This window comes from Fulvia fulva, chromosome 3 (genome assembly GCF_020509005.1).
Source record: "Fulvia fulva chromosome 3, complete sequence".
NCBI lineage: Eukaryota > Fungi > Ascomycota > Dothideomycetes > Mycosphaerellales > Mycosphaerellaceae > Fulvia > Fulvia fulva.
The window spans coordinates 3,560,820-3,573,727 of record NC_063014.1 but is presented as its reverse complement, the minus strand read 5'-3'; the positions used below and the strand labels follow the sequence as shown (position 1 = coordinate 3,573,727).

The following is a 12,908-nucleotide window of genomic DNA, read 5'->3' as shown; positions in this document are numbered from 1 at the left end:
TATTGCTCGTAGGGCACGGCCGTCTCTGGACATCAACTTGCCGGTATCACCAGCTCGTAATGCCCCTCAGTTCCTCAGCATGACTCTTCTGCCAAGGATGCAATACTTCCACCTCCCTGATAAGCGCTTCATGCCCCGGACTCCTCGCCTTGATGTCAAGCTGGACCGCTTTCGGCTGACTCACAAGCCCAGGCTCGAATTCGAGGAGGGTCTCAATGACTACGCCATCGTCATCAATCGCCTTGCAAATGTTAAAGACAGCCAGTGCCCGCGAGATCGTGAGGAACAGAGTCTGGTCAGCCATTAATTTCCCAGGGCAAATACGTCTCCCGAAGCCAAAGACGAAAGACCGTGGATCTGTCTCTGGAGACGGGCCCAGAAAGCGGTCCCGGTAGAAGGTATTTGCATCAGTGTAGACGTCAGGATCTCGTCCGATAGCCCTGTTGAGGTATGTCAGCTCAGAAAGCAAGTGCTATGCAGTATATCCACGTACCAAAGATTGGCGATAACATTGGCTCCTTTCGGAATATCGCAGCCTGCACAAGTCCCGTTTGCAGTCATCAGATGTGGAATCCCTGTTGGCGCCACAGGATGCCAACGAAGGGTCTCCTTGATCAAAGCTTCGACATATGGCAAGTTCTGACGATCGTTGATGCCAGGTAATTGCTGAGTTCCCACGGCTTCGTCGATTTCGGTCTGAGCTCGCTGCTGTATCTCGGGATGTATAGCCATCAGCACGAAGAAGGCGTAGAGCGTACTGACGGTCTGGCTGATTATTAGCAGCAGAGCAGAAGTGAAAGGAATGAATCATCTCACCGTATCTGCAGCTCCCGCATACAACGATCCAGCAGTCCACAAAGCGATCGTCTCATCCTCAGCACTCATGTTATCGGCAGCCTGCTCGTACACGGTCGATAAGAACGAACGTTCATGGCTGTTAGTTCTCATCTGCTGCTTGACGAAAGCAGCAGGCCTGTGTACGACCTCATACAGCGTCGCATATGGTAGTACTTCGCAGTCTTTCTGAAAGACGTGCCAGGGCACCAGTCCGGCAGGTATTTCACTGCAAGCCATTAGCATGTGCAGTTCAAATGAGATGTCGTGGTATCGCACGGGCAGGCACCAGATCTACAAGCCAGACACCAGGTTGACCAGCATGACCAGCCTGCCGGAAAGCTTCGTCTACGACCGTGGTAAGAGGATCCGGTGGGATGGAATGGATGGTGTAGCCGTAGGTCATCCGTAAGATGATGGCAGCGGCCTCTCTGAAATGACAGTGTGAGTGCTATACCACTCTATTTATGCTGGGTACTCACGCTCTGACATGCTGGAAGAGATGGTCCGGATCTTTGAGGACTCGCGCGAGGAACCGGTGAGTCTCGCTGTCTTGAATAGGGACGAAGCGAGCTACGTTTTGAGGCGTGCCGATGGTCGAATGGAACAGTCTCCTTCCTACTTTCCAGCTTCGACCAACTGGCAGGAAGCCGAACAGCCCACCCCAACCGCACCTGTTGAATGATCAGCGGTTGTCTAATCGAGTAGGCGGGTTCTTAGCTGTGGACATTTGACTAAAGAAGACCTGTTGGAATCGATCAGCGCTGATCGATGACTGCTTCTCCAGTAGCTCAGTCGCCGTAGAAAGGTTGTTCAGAATGACCATCTCATCGCCGAAGACAGACAAGTAGCTTATTGGACCTGTTATGTGTCAACGTCTTGGCATGTAAGGGACAGGTCTTCCGCCTTACCATAGATAGGTGCATGTCTCAGCCAAAAGTCCCAGAGACAAGTGTTGGCTGGTGGTAGGTCAAAGAAATTGCCGATGATAGGCAAGGCCTTCGGACCAGGCGGCAGTCGTGATGCCGTCCGATGTTGCAGTGTTGCAACTATGAATGCGATGCCAAGTAGAAAGAGCACTGCGACTGCTAGATAAAGCATTGTTTTGGAAGATAGTGGGAAGGAGGAAAAGAGAGTGTTGATGCAAACATCTTGACGTGCATGAAATGATAAGTACACGTGATTCCGCCTCGAAATGCTGCCCTAGCGGAGGTATAGTGGTGTGAAATGCCGGGTCAGCGTGTTGAGGGCTGATCCTGAGCTTCCATGCAGTGCGACCGCCGAGCTCTATTGTTATAAGGAGAGGAATTATCGATCTCCACGCCTGTACGCCTGCATGTGAATCATTGAGGGGGATCCGGTCTTGAACTCGGTTGTACACGATGCCTCCCCGCTACTGCGATCATGGTCCGCATGCATCATGCTTCTCTCCTGGCTGTGCGTCTTTGTGCTTGGCCATGAGCATCTGTGATATGACAGCAACCAGAAACAGCTCGGCGCCGGGTATAGAAGTACAGTAGATGCGTGGTCCAACGAACGCTGCAAAGAGGGCGCACCATGAGAACACACCAGGATGTGAAGTGAATACCAAGCGACTGTTCATCGAGTGAGTCTATCACGATCTACCAATAGACGTATACGACGGTAGAATTGATCGATCTGCAGACATGGTCAGATCTCTGCCAGCAGGCTTTCACATCACTTACTGTCCGGTGGCAGATGGCCTAGTCTGGCAAGCTCAAGTGCATAAAGATGCCAGATATGCCGGTCTCCGGGAGCAACAGGCCACTTGCCATCGTCGACTACAGTAGCCAGGTGCCGTCAAAGTCCATCGTGATCGTGATCGTGTCTAACTTCCTTGTCAGACCGAGACACGACAACCACGAGTGCAGCACATGTGCCTGCTGCAATAGATCATGCTCGGGTCAAATGTGTGTTGTCGCAAGTGATGGTGCTTCAAGCTTGGCGTGAAGCCAACCTCTTTCATGGCGATGCAACGATCATGGGCTGAACGCCAACACAGAGTACGGAGGGTGGTGCGATCGGAGAATGTTGTCGTACAATAGATCCGAAGCTTCCTGGTGGAGTCGACTGCGGGCCTGCTGAGACCAACTCGATGGCTGATGGCTGATGGCTAGACCTGGCGGTCTTGCTTCAGAGAGTGGCTTCCCGTTGTTTGTCGTGCCGTGACAACGTGACATGGCAACGCCGGCTGTGGAGTCTGGTGAGAAGACTGCTGCGTTGATACGTGCATCGGTGAGCATAGGTCTAATCGAGTGGATAGATAGTCAGTATCTTGGGACGCAGCTCAGCCAACAGCTGCAGTGGACGTGAGTGCGAAATGTCTCGCGATGCTGCACATTCAATCATGTCCGGTCGCTTTCCTAACGGCAAAGAGATACCTCTTGGTGGGATTCTGTGGCAGATGGAGAATGATGGCGGAGGGAAAAGGACGAGGAAGTGAATCGTTCCAGGCATTCACCATCGGTGTCTGCCGTTAGCGCCTCTTGCAGCGGAGCCACTCAGAGAGCAGCATAGTCCATGCCAAACTCTAATCGCCACCATCTCGCGCGAACGCGACTTCGACGCGATTCAATCTACTGTAAATCTCCTTGCGAACATCCACAGCAGCAGCAGCAGGAGAACAGTACAGCACACCGCAGCATGGGTGCACTAAACCTCGCAGAATGGCAGAAGCTGCCAACAAGCCTCTCAGAACTCTGCATCAACACAACTCTCCGCTGTGGCCAATCCTTCCGATGGCGCAAGAACGATGCAGGCGTCTGGTCAATGGCCCTCCATAACCGAATCCTGTCCCTCTACCAGGACCCGGAGCATCTATACTACCGCGCAATCCGGCCCTCCCAATCCCCTCTTCAGGCACCTCCCACGCCACCATCCTCCAAACCACCATCAATCCCCGAGAACGACAAGGACGATGATACTCTCGACCTCTTGAAGCATTACTTCAATCTCAATCTCAACTCCACAAGATTGTATGAGCAATGGAGTGCATCCGACTCCAACTTCGGCAAGAAAGCACCGACATTCACAGGCATTCGAATCATGAACCAAGACGCCTGGGAAGCGCTCATCGGCTTCATCTGCAGCAGCAACAACAACATCTCCCGCATCTCCCAAATGGTCCACAAGCTCTGCATCCACTACGGTCCTCTCCTAGGCCACCTAGACGACCACGACCACCCATACCACGACTTCCCCACCCCTGCAGCCCTCGCCCAGGACGGCGTAGAAGCCAAGCTCCGAGCGCTAGGCTTCGGCTACCGGGCGAAATACATCCACCAAACAGCACAAATGGTCCACGCCAAAGGCGACGCATGGCTAGACTCGCTCCGGAATCCAGAGTGTCCTATCTTCGGCATTGAGGCAGCGCCAGCTGGTGACTGGAACGTCTCAGGGCGAGAAGGCTACCGTGCCGCCCACTCAGCCCTCCTAGACCTCCAAGGCGTCGGCCCCAAAGTCGCAGACTGCGTCTGTCTCATGGGTCTAGGCTGGGGCGAAGCCGTGCCAGTCGACACCCACGTCTGGCAGATTGCGCAGCGGGACTATAAATTCGGGAAGGGGAAGCATGCGAGTTTGACGAAGGCGACGTATGATGCCATTGGGGATAAATTTCGGGGTCTGTGGGGACAGGAGGCGGGGTGGGCGCAGAGTGTGTTGTTTACGGCGAATTTGAGGGCTTTTAGTGAGCAGCTCAATGCGAAGGAGGAGAAGGTGGAGGTAAAGGAGGAGGTTACGGTGAAGTTAGAGGAGGGGGAGACGGTGGTTGAGGATGTGGAGAGGAGGGAGAAGGTTTTGCAGAAGGTGGTTAAGAGGGAGCGTGAGGAGGAGGAAAGGCAGGTGCTTGAGGTCGAGGAGAAGGTCGTGAGGTCGAAGCGGAGGAGGAGGAACTGAAGGAATAGTCGTCTTCTGTTGCAATGCATATGGCCTAGAAATACATGGATGGAGTGTGCATCGCATCCTTATGATCGAGCCAAGCCTGGCTACTGGCGAAACCCCAAAACACCATGCTGAAGTGCTAATGATCACAATCTGCCCGTCATCTCTGGTCCACGGCCTCGTCACCGCTCCTTCACACCTCAAGCCTGCTGCTTCGCCGCCCACTTAAAGATCTTCTCCGTCTTCGGCGTCAACATCCCACTAGGAAGATCTCCCTTTGGCACAGCCAGCAAATCCTTCGGCGAGAGCGAGTCTCTCCTCAAATTCGGGTCCTCCATCGCCAAATTCTTCAACTTCTTGTCCAGCTCCCCAGCATCCAGATCCAGCTTCGAGTTGGCGCTCCCCGCCACACCATTGCTCGATGGCCCCTTCGAGCCCGTCTTTCCACCCTTCGAAGCAACAGCCCCATCCTTCGCCATAGCACCTTCCCGCAAGACAGCAATCACCTCCAGCATCTTGTCGCAATTCAAGCCCCTCGCCTCGTTCTCCTTGGCGAGCTTATACGCCTCATTAAGATACGTCATCGCCTGGCCCGGACTGGCCTGCGTGGACAGAATGTTATACGCGTAGACCTGCGTATCCGCCTCAGCGTGCTTGTTCTGCACGATCGAAAGACACAGAGCCCGGCAAACTTCATGCTGGCCCTGATCTCTCGCTTTCATCGCATCGGTCAAGGCCTTTCTGCTATCGGTACGCGAGCGCTGGATCACCTTCGCCAATTCCTCGAGATTCGAGACGTACTGGTCGCCTGCAGCTGCGCTGGCGCGTAGAGACTCGAGGGCGCGGTTGACTGCGTCGAGGTTGGGGCAGTGGCGGTCACCTTTGAGGTCTTTCTCGAAGAGGGCTTGGACCTCTGGGGTGCGGGGGCTGGCTGTTCCGGATGTGGCGACGCTTTTGATGCCATTGGCTTTGACGCCGTGGGTCTTGTGGTGGTGGAAGAGGTTGTTTGAAGACATCTGCTGCTTCAATTCCGTGAGGATACCAGATCCTGTACGCTTGGGCGCGGGTCTCTCTTTCTTTGCAGTGGAGGTAGGATCTGGAGTCGGCGCGGCTCCTGGTCCGGTCTCGAGGCTGTTCTTCACTTCTGTGCCTTTGATGCCACCTATAGGTGGAGTTCCATCAGGGACCGGCTTGAGATCCTTCAATGCTGGGGTTGGTGCCTCAAAGGTAATAGATCGTGGTCGCTCGGGTTCTGCACTCAAACTCGCATCCGGCAACTTCAGCGACTCTCCGCGTCCATGATCGTCAGTGATGGTTATGCTAGGTGTGGAAGCAACAGAATTGACCCCAGAACTGCTCGGAGACGCCATGCTAGCGTTGTACTAGATGCACTAGCTCAGATCGTCGGGATGATGCCCGACAGAGTGTCTCAATAAGCTGCCGCGTCGGATGTGGTTGGTTTCGGATGGCAATCGCCAGGGTAGAAGTCGTGAGCGGTGACGTGGAGGTGTAACAAACACACAAGCGCTTGTCTTGATGAAGGTTGTTTGTGCACGATCAAGTGCTTGCCAAGCCGATGGGAAGTGCTGTGTTGTGGCTTGGAATGATGAAGCTGCTCGTGCTTGTGATTAATAGTCCTTCATAATCCTTCACTCCAGAACGCCAGAACAACGCCACGTGCCACACGCCCCTCACTCTCAAGTGAAGCTCGAGTGAGGTTGCTGTGAAAGCTGTCAGGTACGGAAATTCTATTGTTCGCTAACCACTGGTAAGGCTCCACTTCGGGTCCATAAGACGAGGGAAGTTCGCGGCAAAGGTCAGCTTGTGGAAACTTCTCCATGTCAGTAATCAGACTTCCTCCAATATCGGTGGCAGCTGCGTGCTGCAGATGGAGTCAGCCAAGCCTTGGCTGATGTGAGGTGATTTTGTTCTGGAAGAAAAGCTCCAAACATTCCGGATTCGTGATCGTTATCGATACCGAGAGACACGAGTTCTTTGTCCTTCACCGCCAGACAAGAACAGTACAAGAAGCGGGATGGGATGCTGTCGTTTTTGATTCGCTACCTACCGAGGGGAAAGTGTTGACCACAACGCCTGTCTGTAGCCATCCTGCTCGATCGACCTGCCACATTGACTGTGCAGCTCTTCTCAACTCAAACGCCTGGAAATGCTATGCAGTCCGTTTCATCGTTTCATCATCATCCATCAGCCGTAATGTCTGGATCCTGTCCACTGGAACAACCATGGGGTGACTCTCCTAGAGATCATTGTACCCAAGGATCCTCTTCTCCAAACCCTTGTCTGCGACAGCCCACGTCCAAGCCCTACCCGCCTCGCCAAAGAACAACGATTCCGGCGCCGAGCTCTTCTCAAGCATGCCATCCTTCTCCATCGACTTCATCTCATGTCCAGTGGTGTAAGTCAAGAAATGCTCAAACTCCTTGTCCTCGAGACACAGCGCGTTGCCAGAAATACCGTGGCATAGGCATGGCTCTTTCGTGAGTAGTCCGCGCTCCAGCACGCACTCTCTGCCCTTCTGGATCGCTTTGTCGATCTTCTCCTTCAAATTCGGGAAGTAGTGGCGAATGCTGAGCAGGGAGTTGACGACACCTGGTGCGCCGTGGCAGACTTGTACCAAGCGATCACGCTCGGGAGGGACGCTGGAGGGGAAGTTCCCGCTGTCGTATTGGTACGTGAGAAGTACGGCGAGGTCTGTTTCCATCTTCTCTGCGTACTTTGGAGGATTTGTGAGCACGACTTGCGTGATGATGCCGATGAGACCATGGATAGCGCCGATGTATGCCTTGCCATGCCATCGCCAGGGTCGAGGGGAGTCGAGGATGGTGTCAATTACATCGTCCTGGGTGTCTGTGATAAGCTGCAATGTCTTCTCGTCGTCGATGAAGCTGGCCTTGACCATACGCAGGAGGTAGAGGTATCCAGCTCGGCCATACAGCAGCTCATTCTCAGTGTCGGGGTCAATCGCTTCCGCCGAATAGTCGCATAGATTCGCAACCATGTCCGCATCTTTGCTGCTTGCTGCTCCGATCGCGAGAAGACTCAGAATATCATCTGTGATTCCACACTTGCCCGCCGAAGGGCCTGGGTATTGCGCAATGTTGTCTTGGGCTTGTTTGAGGTAGGCGGCTGACCATGTTCCTAACGCGACGCTTTCGATGACGAGATCTGGGTACATTTGCTGGAGGACGAGGAAAGTGTAGGCGACACTGACGGGGCCCTTGAAGAGGCCGCCGCCAGGCTTGATCTCGGACGGAGGGTGTTCGTTGACGAGTCGCGTGAGTGATGCTTCGAGCTGCCGACGAGGATCTATCTAGCTAGTCAGTCGTTGTACCATTGGCAACATCAGCACAGGTTGTGTTCGTACCTCGCCGAGCCAGCGGCGCATCGTTCTTGAAGTATCGCGGCGGCATCGTGACTGAGCGTTCAGTTTGGTCGAGGTGATAGGCAGGTCATGCTGCTGTTGCGGTCGGTGTGAATTGTCGGCGCGGACTCGGTTGTCGCAGGTGTCAGGTGGAAGGAGAGTGAGTAGGAGAAGGCTCAAGTAAAGTAGGTAGTGCAGGAAAGGATCATGGGGATCTCCTTAACGATCGTGTTGTAGTGGCCTCACATGCAGACCAGGTATGCCTTGCGACTCATGAAGCTCAACACGCATAGCGACGTCACTCACCGAGCTCACATCACGGAAGCACTGCCGCACGAGCAGCAACAGTTCTCGTGATATGTGCTTCTATTAGATGCGAATGCAATGCAAGGATGATTCTCGTCTTGAAAGAGGAGCCGACAGTACAGCAGCCACGGGAGCAGGGTCCTCGTGAGACCAAGCTGTTTCAACTATACATTATTTCGATAGTGCCATCTTCATAAGGAGTGAAACGCCCACAATCTTGCTCGCAGAGCGCTGCCGGGTCTCTATACCATTCTGTAGTGCTACTACAACTTCTGCAGTGGAGTACGCCACAACTCCTTTTGTTGAGGCACAACCGCCTGTGCAATGCTGGCCAAGCACTCCTTTCTATTTGATCCTGTCAAGTCTAGCTCTGTTCACAGCGATCTGGTCGTCGACCTTATCGGTTTTGCCGATGATGCGGTCAATGTGCTTGTTCTGGCTGTCGATTTCATCGCCCATGGCCTTACCAAGAGCATTGAGCGTTCGAGCACCACGGTGGATGGCGTCCAAGTTGTCGTCAATCTCGTTCTCCATCTCATCGTCTTCGCTGTCGGCCTCGAACTGGTACTTGGCGCGGTCCGCCAAACTCTTGCTATTGTTCTGGCGTACGACGTTGCCGTTGATGTCTCGTGATTGTTGCTGTTGTCGGGCTGTGCTCGAGTATGCATTAGCTCTGGTGGCGTCGGCCTGCCTGCGCTCTGCTTGGTGTTTTTCCAACGCGATGGCGTTAGCTGCCTGTTCGCGCTTGTTGGCTGTGAAAGGGTTGGCAACATGCACCGCGAACATGGATCTGTTCAGGGTCTTGAGCTCGCGAGCCTTCTCCTCGGCAAGACGGTTCTGGTTGGAAGCCATGTCGAGGTTTCGCTCCGTGTTATGGATGCGCTCGCCTTGTGCTCCCAGTCGTGCCAGTGTTTCACGTCCTGTCTGCTCAGCTTGCTCGGCAATGCGACGAGCGTTACGAGTGGAAGAGACATCCTGCTGCTTGATGAAGCGGATTTCTTGCTTCGCGGCCATGACATCTTCCTCTTCTTGTTCTTCGGCCGTCAGCTCTCGTGGTGGACCTGCACCGTAGCCTGTCAAGTCGCATTGTTAGCCAAGATCGCATCATCCGATCTGCGTCCGATAGCCTTACCTCCTGGCATTTCCGTTGAGTCATAACCACCAGTGTTACTGTAACTCGCACCACCACTTTGCTGCTGTCCCTGAATGTCCCGGGCCGGTTGGTTCGCCCGTCTCGTCGCAGCATCACCAAAGAGAGCATTTCTGCCAGCGTCCGTGCTCATTGTCTCGTTGCTGTTCGACCTGCCCAGGCCTCCATAGCCACCCGCACCATGTCTCGAGCCCGAGCTGCCGGTGCCGTAAGGGTCGCTGCCATACCCTCCAGCTTGGCCGTACGAGTTGCCGTTATTCTGGTATCTGGGAGGTGGCTGTGATCCCCCATATCCGCCTTGCGGTACCGGGCTCTTCTCGTAGCGGCTTGGTGCCGGACCGTTGCCAGGGGAGTAGCCTGGGGGCTGCGACTTGATGTCTTTGCTGTCGTTCAGGCTCAGACTGCCGAATGAGCTTGTGGGAGGTTGTGTGAGGCTGCTTTGACTCCGCATGTATGGGTCATCCTGCTGTGCCTGGCTGGCATACGGGTTCGCATTACTCTTAGCATATGGGTCATTCGCAGGCGGTGGCACGGCGTATGGATTGGAGGCAGCGGGTGCTGGAGACCCTGATTTCTTCGAGCGACTTCCAAAGAGCGACTTCTTCTGGCTGTCGAGGTCGCCGTCTTTCTCTTTGTCCTTCCTGCTCCACGGTGCCATGATGGCAAATTGTGACTTGTAAAGGTTTGTGTAGAAGCGAGGCGTGCAAGTTGAGTTGTAGACAGAGTGGAGGTGAGGACTGGTCCCTGATCAGCAGCTAAAGCGGGCGCAGCAGTAGCGCGTTGCAAATGGACCTGGCTGCTGCTGATGAAGGACAAAGATAGATCACATGCTCGCCAGGCAGCACAATATGCCAGCATTCACGATTTCCATGTACGTTCGACGAGAATGTGCGTTTGCTAATAGTAGCCTTTCCTATGCGACACTACGCACACGTGCTATGCTCAACTATGGTACAACTACTTTGACCGCGCTCGCTTCGCGCTGCGGATACAGAGAAGCACCTTGTGCGCAATACACAACACCTTGATCGTTCGCGCGAGATGCTTCAATTCTCACGCACCCACGCTGGCTCGTCTCCTGTCTCCTGCTTTTCAACGCCTTCGCTCATCACCACTCGCCGAATCACTACCACGCATTGACGTCGAAGTACTCTTCGGCAAAATACGTGACCACAACAGTACGGTCGGCGAACTTCCTGCCTGCCAATGCCGCCAGTGCTTTTGCTGCACTTTCTGGCGACTCGTACTTGAGGTAGATCTTGCCGATGCCGTTGCTCTGGCGAGAGCCGCCGGTAGGTCGAGGCATCTTGACGTCGAGTAGGGGACCATACTTGGCGCACTCTTCCTTGACATCCTCGAGGATTTCTGTTCTCCATTAGCGACCGATCGTGAGCTGTAAACATAGAAACATGGAAAACTTACCATCGGCCTCGTCCGGGTCCATCAGCTCCTCCGGCGTGATCATGTTCATCAGTGACAAGACGCGACCACCCTCGCCATCGGTTCTGGCCGTACCTGCCATCAAGCTCATGGCGTTGACACTCATCTCGCCGCTAACCTGCTGAATACCAACACTGGCAAGCCTGACCTTCATGGCGGCATCTCCCAACGTCATGCCGTTCAATGACTCCACCGCAACCTTAGTAGAGTTTGGATCTTTGTATTCGCAGAAGGCGATGCCTCGAGACTCGCCGGTGGACGAATATTTCACGAGGACGAAATTCTTGAGCTCGCCAAAGGAGTTCAAGAGCTCCTTGGTCTGGTCCTCGTCCACATAAGCCGGGATGTTAGTGATGGAGATTTTGTTCTGTGTGTCTGGCACGACATCAGAAAGTACACCAGCGTCGTTCTCGGTGTCATCGGTCACAACTGGTACGATGTACTCCTTAGGCCTCTTGATTTCGAGACCTCTGGCGCTGCCATTCTCGTTGCCGTTGGTGACCATGGCCTCTGGCTCCATGTTGATGCCGTCAAAGGCCATGGCGTTCGTTGCATCTTCAGGTGTCTTGAACTCGAGCAGGGCGTAGGTTTTGTCCTGACTCAGCTGAGCTGAGATACAAGGATCGGCTCCACGGGTGACGTTCAAGCCATTGAGCTGCAGGTTGAAAAAGTCCATAATGCTGTCTTCGGTTGCGGAAGCTGGGAGGTTATAGATCAACAGACGCTTGGACTGGCGAGCAGTAGATGGCTTCAGCGCTGTCTTATTAGCTTCGCCACCAGGTTGATTCATGAAGGCCTGCAACTTCTGAGGGTCCATTGGCTGCTGTCTTGGTGCACCTGGCAGCGGGAACATGCCAGACAGCTTAGCCTGCTCGGCAGTGACATTCTCATAACCAGGAGGCTTGATATCCCACTGTGTCAATCGGCGCTTCCTCTCCAAGATTGAAGTCACTTCTGTGAGGTCTGGTGTAGGCTCCTTTGGCTTGCGTGGTGGAGGCGAGGCGCTTTTACGAGCCGTTTGGCGCTCGAGCTGGCGCATATCATCGCGGTCGCGGCCACGATCTCCGCCCCCGCCGCCATCGTCTTTGCGATCACGGTTATCGCGTCGTCCACCACCACGTCTGTCGGAGAACAGGTCATCGCCTCCACCGCGATCTCCACCTCGTCGGTCCCTACGTCGATCTCCGTCGTCGTCTCTGCGTGCGTCCCTGCGAGCTGATCCGCGGTCTCTGCCCCAATCTCTATCATCACGCCTGTTGCCGCCTCCGCCGTCGCCACCGCCGCCAGAATATCGGTCCTCCCGCTCTCTCTCTCGGTAGCCTCGACTTGAGGAGTAGCTGTCTACCTCGGGGCCATCACGACGGGACCTACCATGTGGAGAGCGCGAACGTCTGCGGTCGCGCCGGTCGCCATCGCGGTCTCGTCGTCGGTCGCCGCCTCGGTCGTCGCGAGAGGACTGCAGTCTCCTGTCAGACATGCTGATCGCCTCTTATGTATGTCTGCAGGTGCAGGTGCAAGCTCTTACGTGCGTGTCTCGCGCTAGTCGGCCGCGTTTTGATGGCTGCGTGTCAGTGAGGAGGTCGAGTCGCGGTGTGGGTGTTGCTGTGGTTAGAGAAGACCGCGGGTGGTAGCTTATACGCCGCTCATCGAAGCGGGTGGTGTGCGTGTGGGTGGAGGGATGTGGTACGAGCGACGGACAAGATGCTGCTCGTGGTTCTTCATTAGGAGATGTCGCTGGTGAGCTTCAGAGAAATCGAGCTCCAGCCCAGTCACGTGCTGCAGCAGACGAAGGTTTATCAGCTCTGAGCCTACCTCCTTTCTCAGGCGCTTGGCTCAAAGTCCCTTCAATGCTTGATGGTGCGGGCGAAGTTACGTTGCGAAGCTGCAAGCCGGCTC

The 12,908-nt window shown here is 54.7% G+C and overlaps 6 protein-coding genes across 6 annotated transcripts; 1 reads left to right on the top strand and 5 right to left on the bottom strand.

Moving 5' to 3' along the window:
• Positions 1 to 46: 46 nt before the first annotated feature.
• CLAFUR5_08332 (Cytochrome P450 monooxygenase ppsD) lies at positions 47 to 1,935 on the bottom strand (the record flags this gene model as incomplete). Its single annotated transcript, XM_047907480.1, has 8 exons — positions 47 to 440; positions 494 to 765; positions 817 to 973; positions 1,012 to 1,063; positions 1,114 to 1,265; positions 1,317 to 1,508; positions 1,563 to 1,695; positions 1,746 to 1,935. The coding sequence occupies 8 exons, from the start codon at positions 1,933 to 1,935 to the stop codon at positions 47 to 49; spliced, it is 1,542 nt and encodes a 513-aa protein (XP_047759284.1).
• Positions 1,936 to 3,498: 1,563 nt separating this feature from the next.
• Positions 3,499 to 4,749, top strand: CLAFUR5_08331 (N-glycosylase/DNA lyase; the record flags this gene model as incomplete). Its single annotated transcript, XM_047907479.1, has 1 exon — positions 3,499 to 4,749. One exon carries the CDS (start codon positions 3,499 to 3,501, stop codon positions 4,747 to 4,749), a length of 1,251 nt encoding a protein of 416 aa, XP_047759283.1.
• A 185-nt stretch (positions 4,750 to 4,934) lies between these two features.
• On the bottom strand, positions 4,935 to 6,104 carry CLAFUR5_08330 (uncharacterized protein; the record flags this gene model as incomplete). Its single annotated transcript, XM_047907478.1, has 1 exon — positions 4,935 to 6,104. One exon carries the CDS (start codon positions 6,102 to 6,104, stop codon positions 4,935 to 4,937), a length of 1,170 nt encoding a protein of 389 aa, XP_047759282.1.
• Positions 6,105 to 6,991: 887 nt separating this feature from the next.
• Positions 6,992 to 8,165, bottom strand: CLAFUR5_08329 (LanC-like protein GCR2; the record flags this gene model as incomplete). The annotated part of the gene is made up of 2 exons (XM_047907477.1): positions 6,992 to 8,061; positions 8,120 to 8,165. 2 exons carry the CDS (start codon positions 8,163 to 8,165, stop codon positions 6,992 to 6,994), a joined length of 1,116 nt encoding a protein of 371 aa, XP_047759807.1.
• Positions 8,166 to 8,767: 602 nt separating this feature from the next.
• CLAFUR5_08328 (uncharacterized protein) lies at positions 8,768 to 10,230 on the bottom strand (the record flags this gene model as incomplete). The annotated part of the gene is made up of 2 exons (XM_047907476.1): positions 8,768 to 9,495; positions 9,555 to 10,230. 2 exons carry the CDS (start codon positions 10,228 to 10,230, stop codon positions 8,768 to 8,770), a joined length of 1,404 nt encoding a protein of 467 aa, XP_047759808.1.
• A 468-nt stretch (positions 10,231 to 10,698) lies between these two features.
• CLAFUR5_08327 (Splicing factor U2AF subunit) lies at positions 10,699 to 12,732 on the bottom strand (the record flags this gene model as incomplete). The annotated part of the gene is made up of 3 exons (XM_047907475.1): positions 10,699 to 10,937; positions 10,995 to 12,468; positions 12,538 to 12,732. Coding segments are annotated over 3 exons (1,908 nt in total), but the record flags the coding sequence as incomplete, so codon positions are not given.
• Between the last annotated feature and the right edge of the window lie 176 nt (positions 12,733 to 12,908).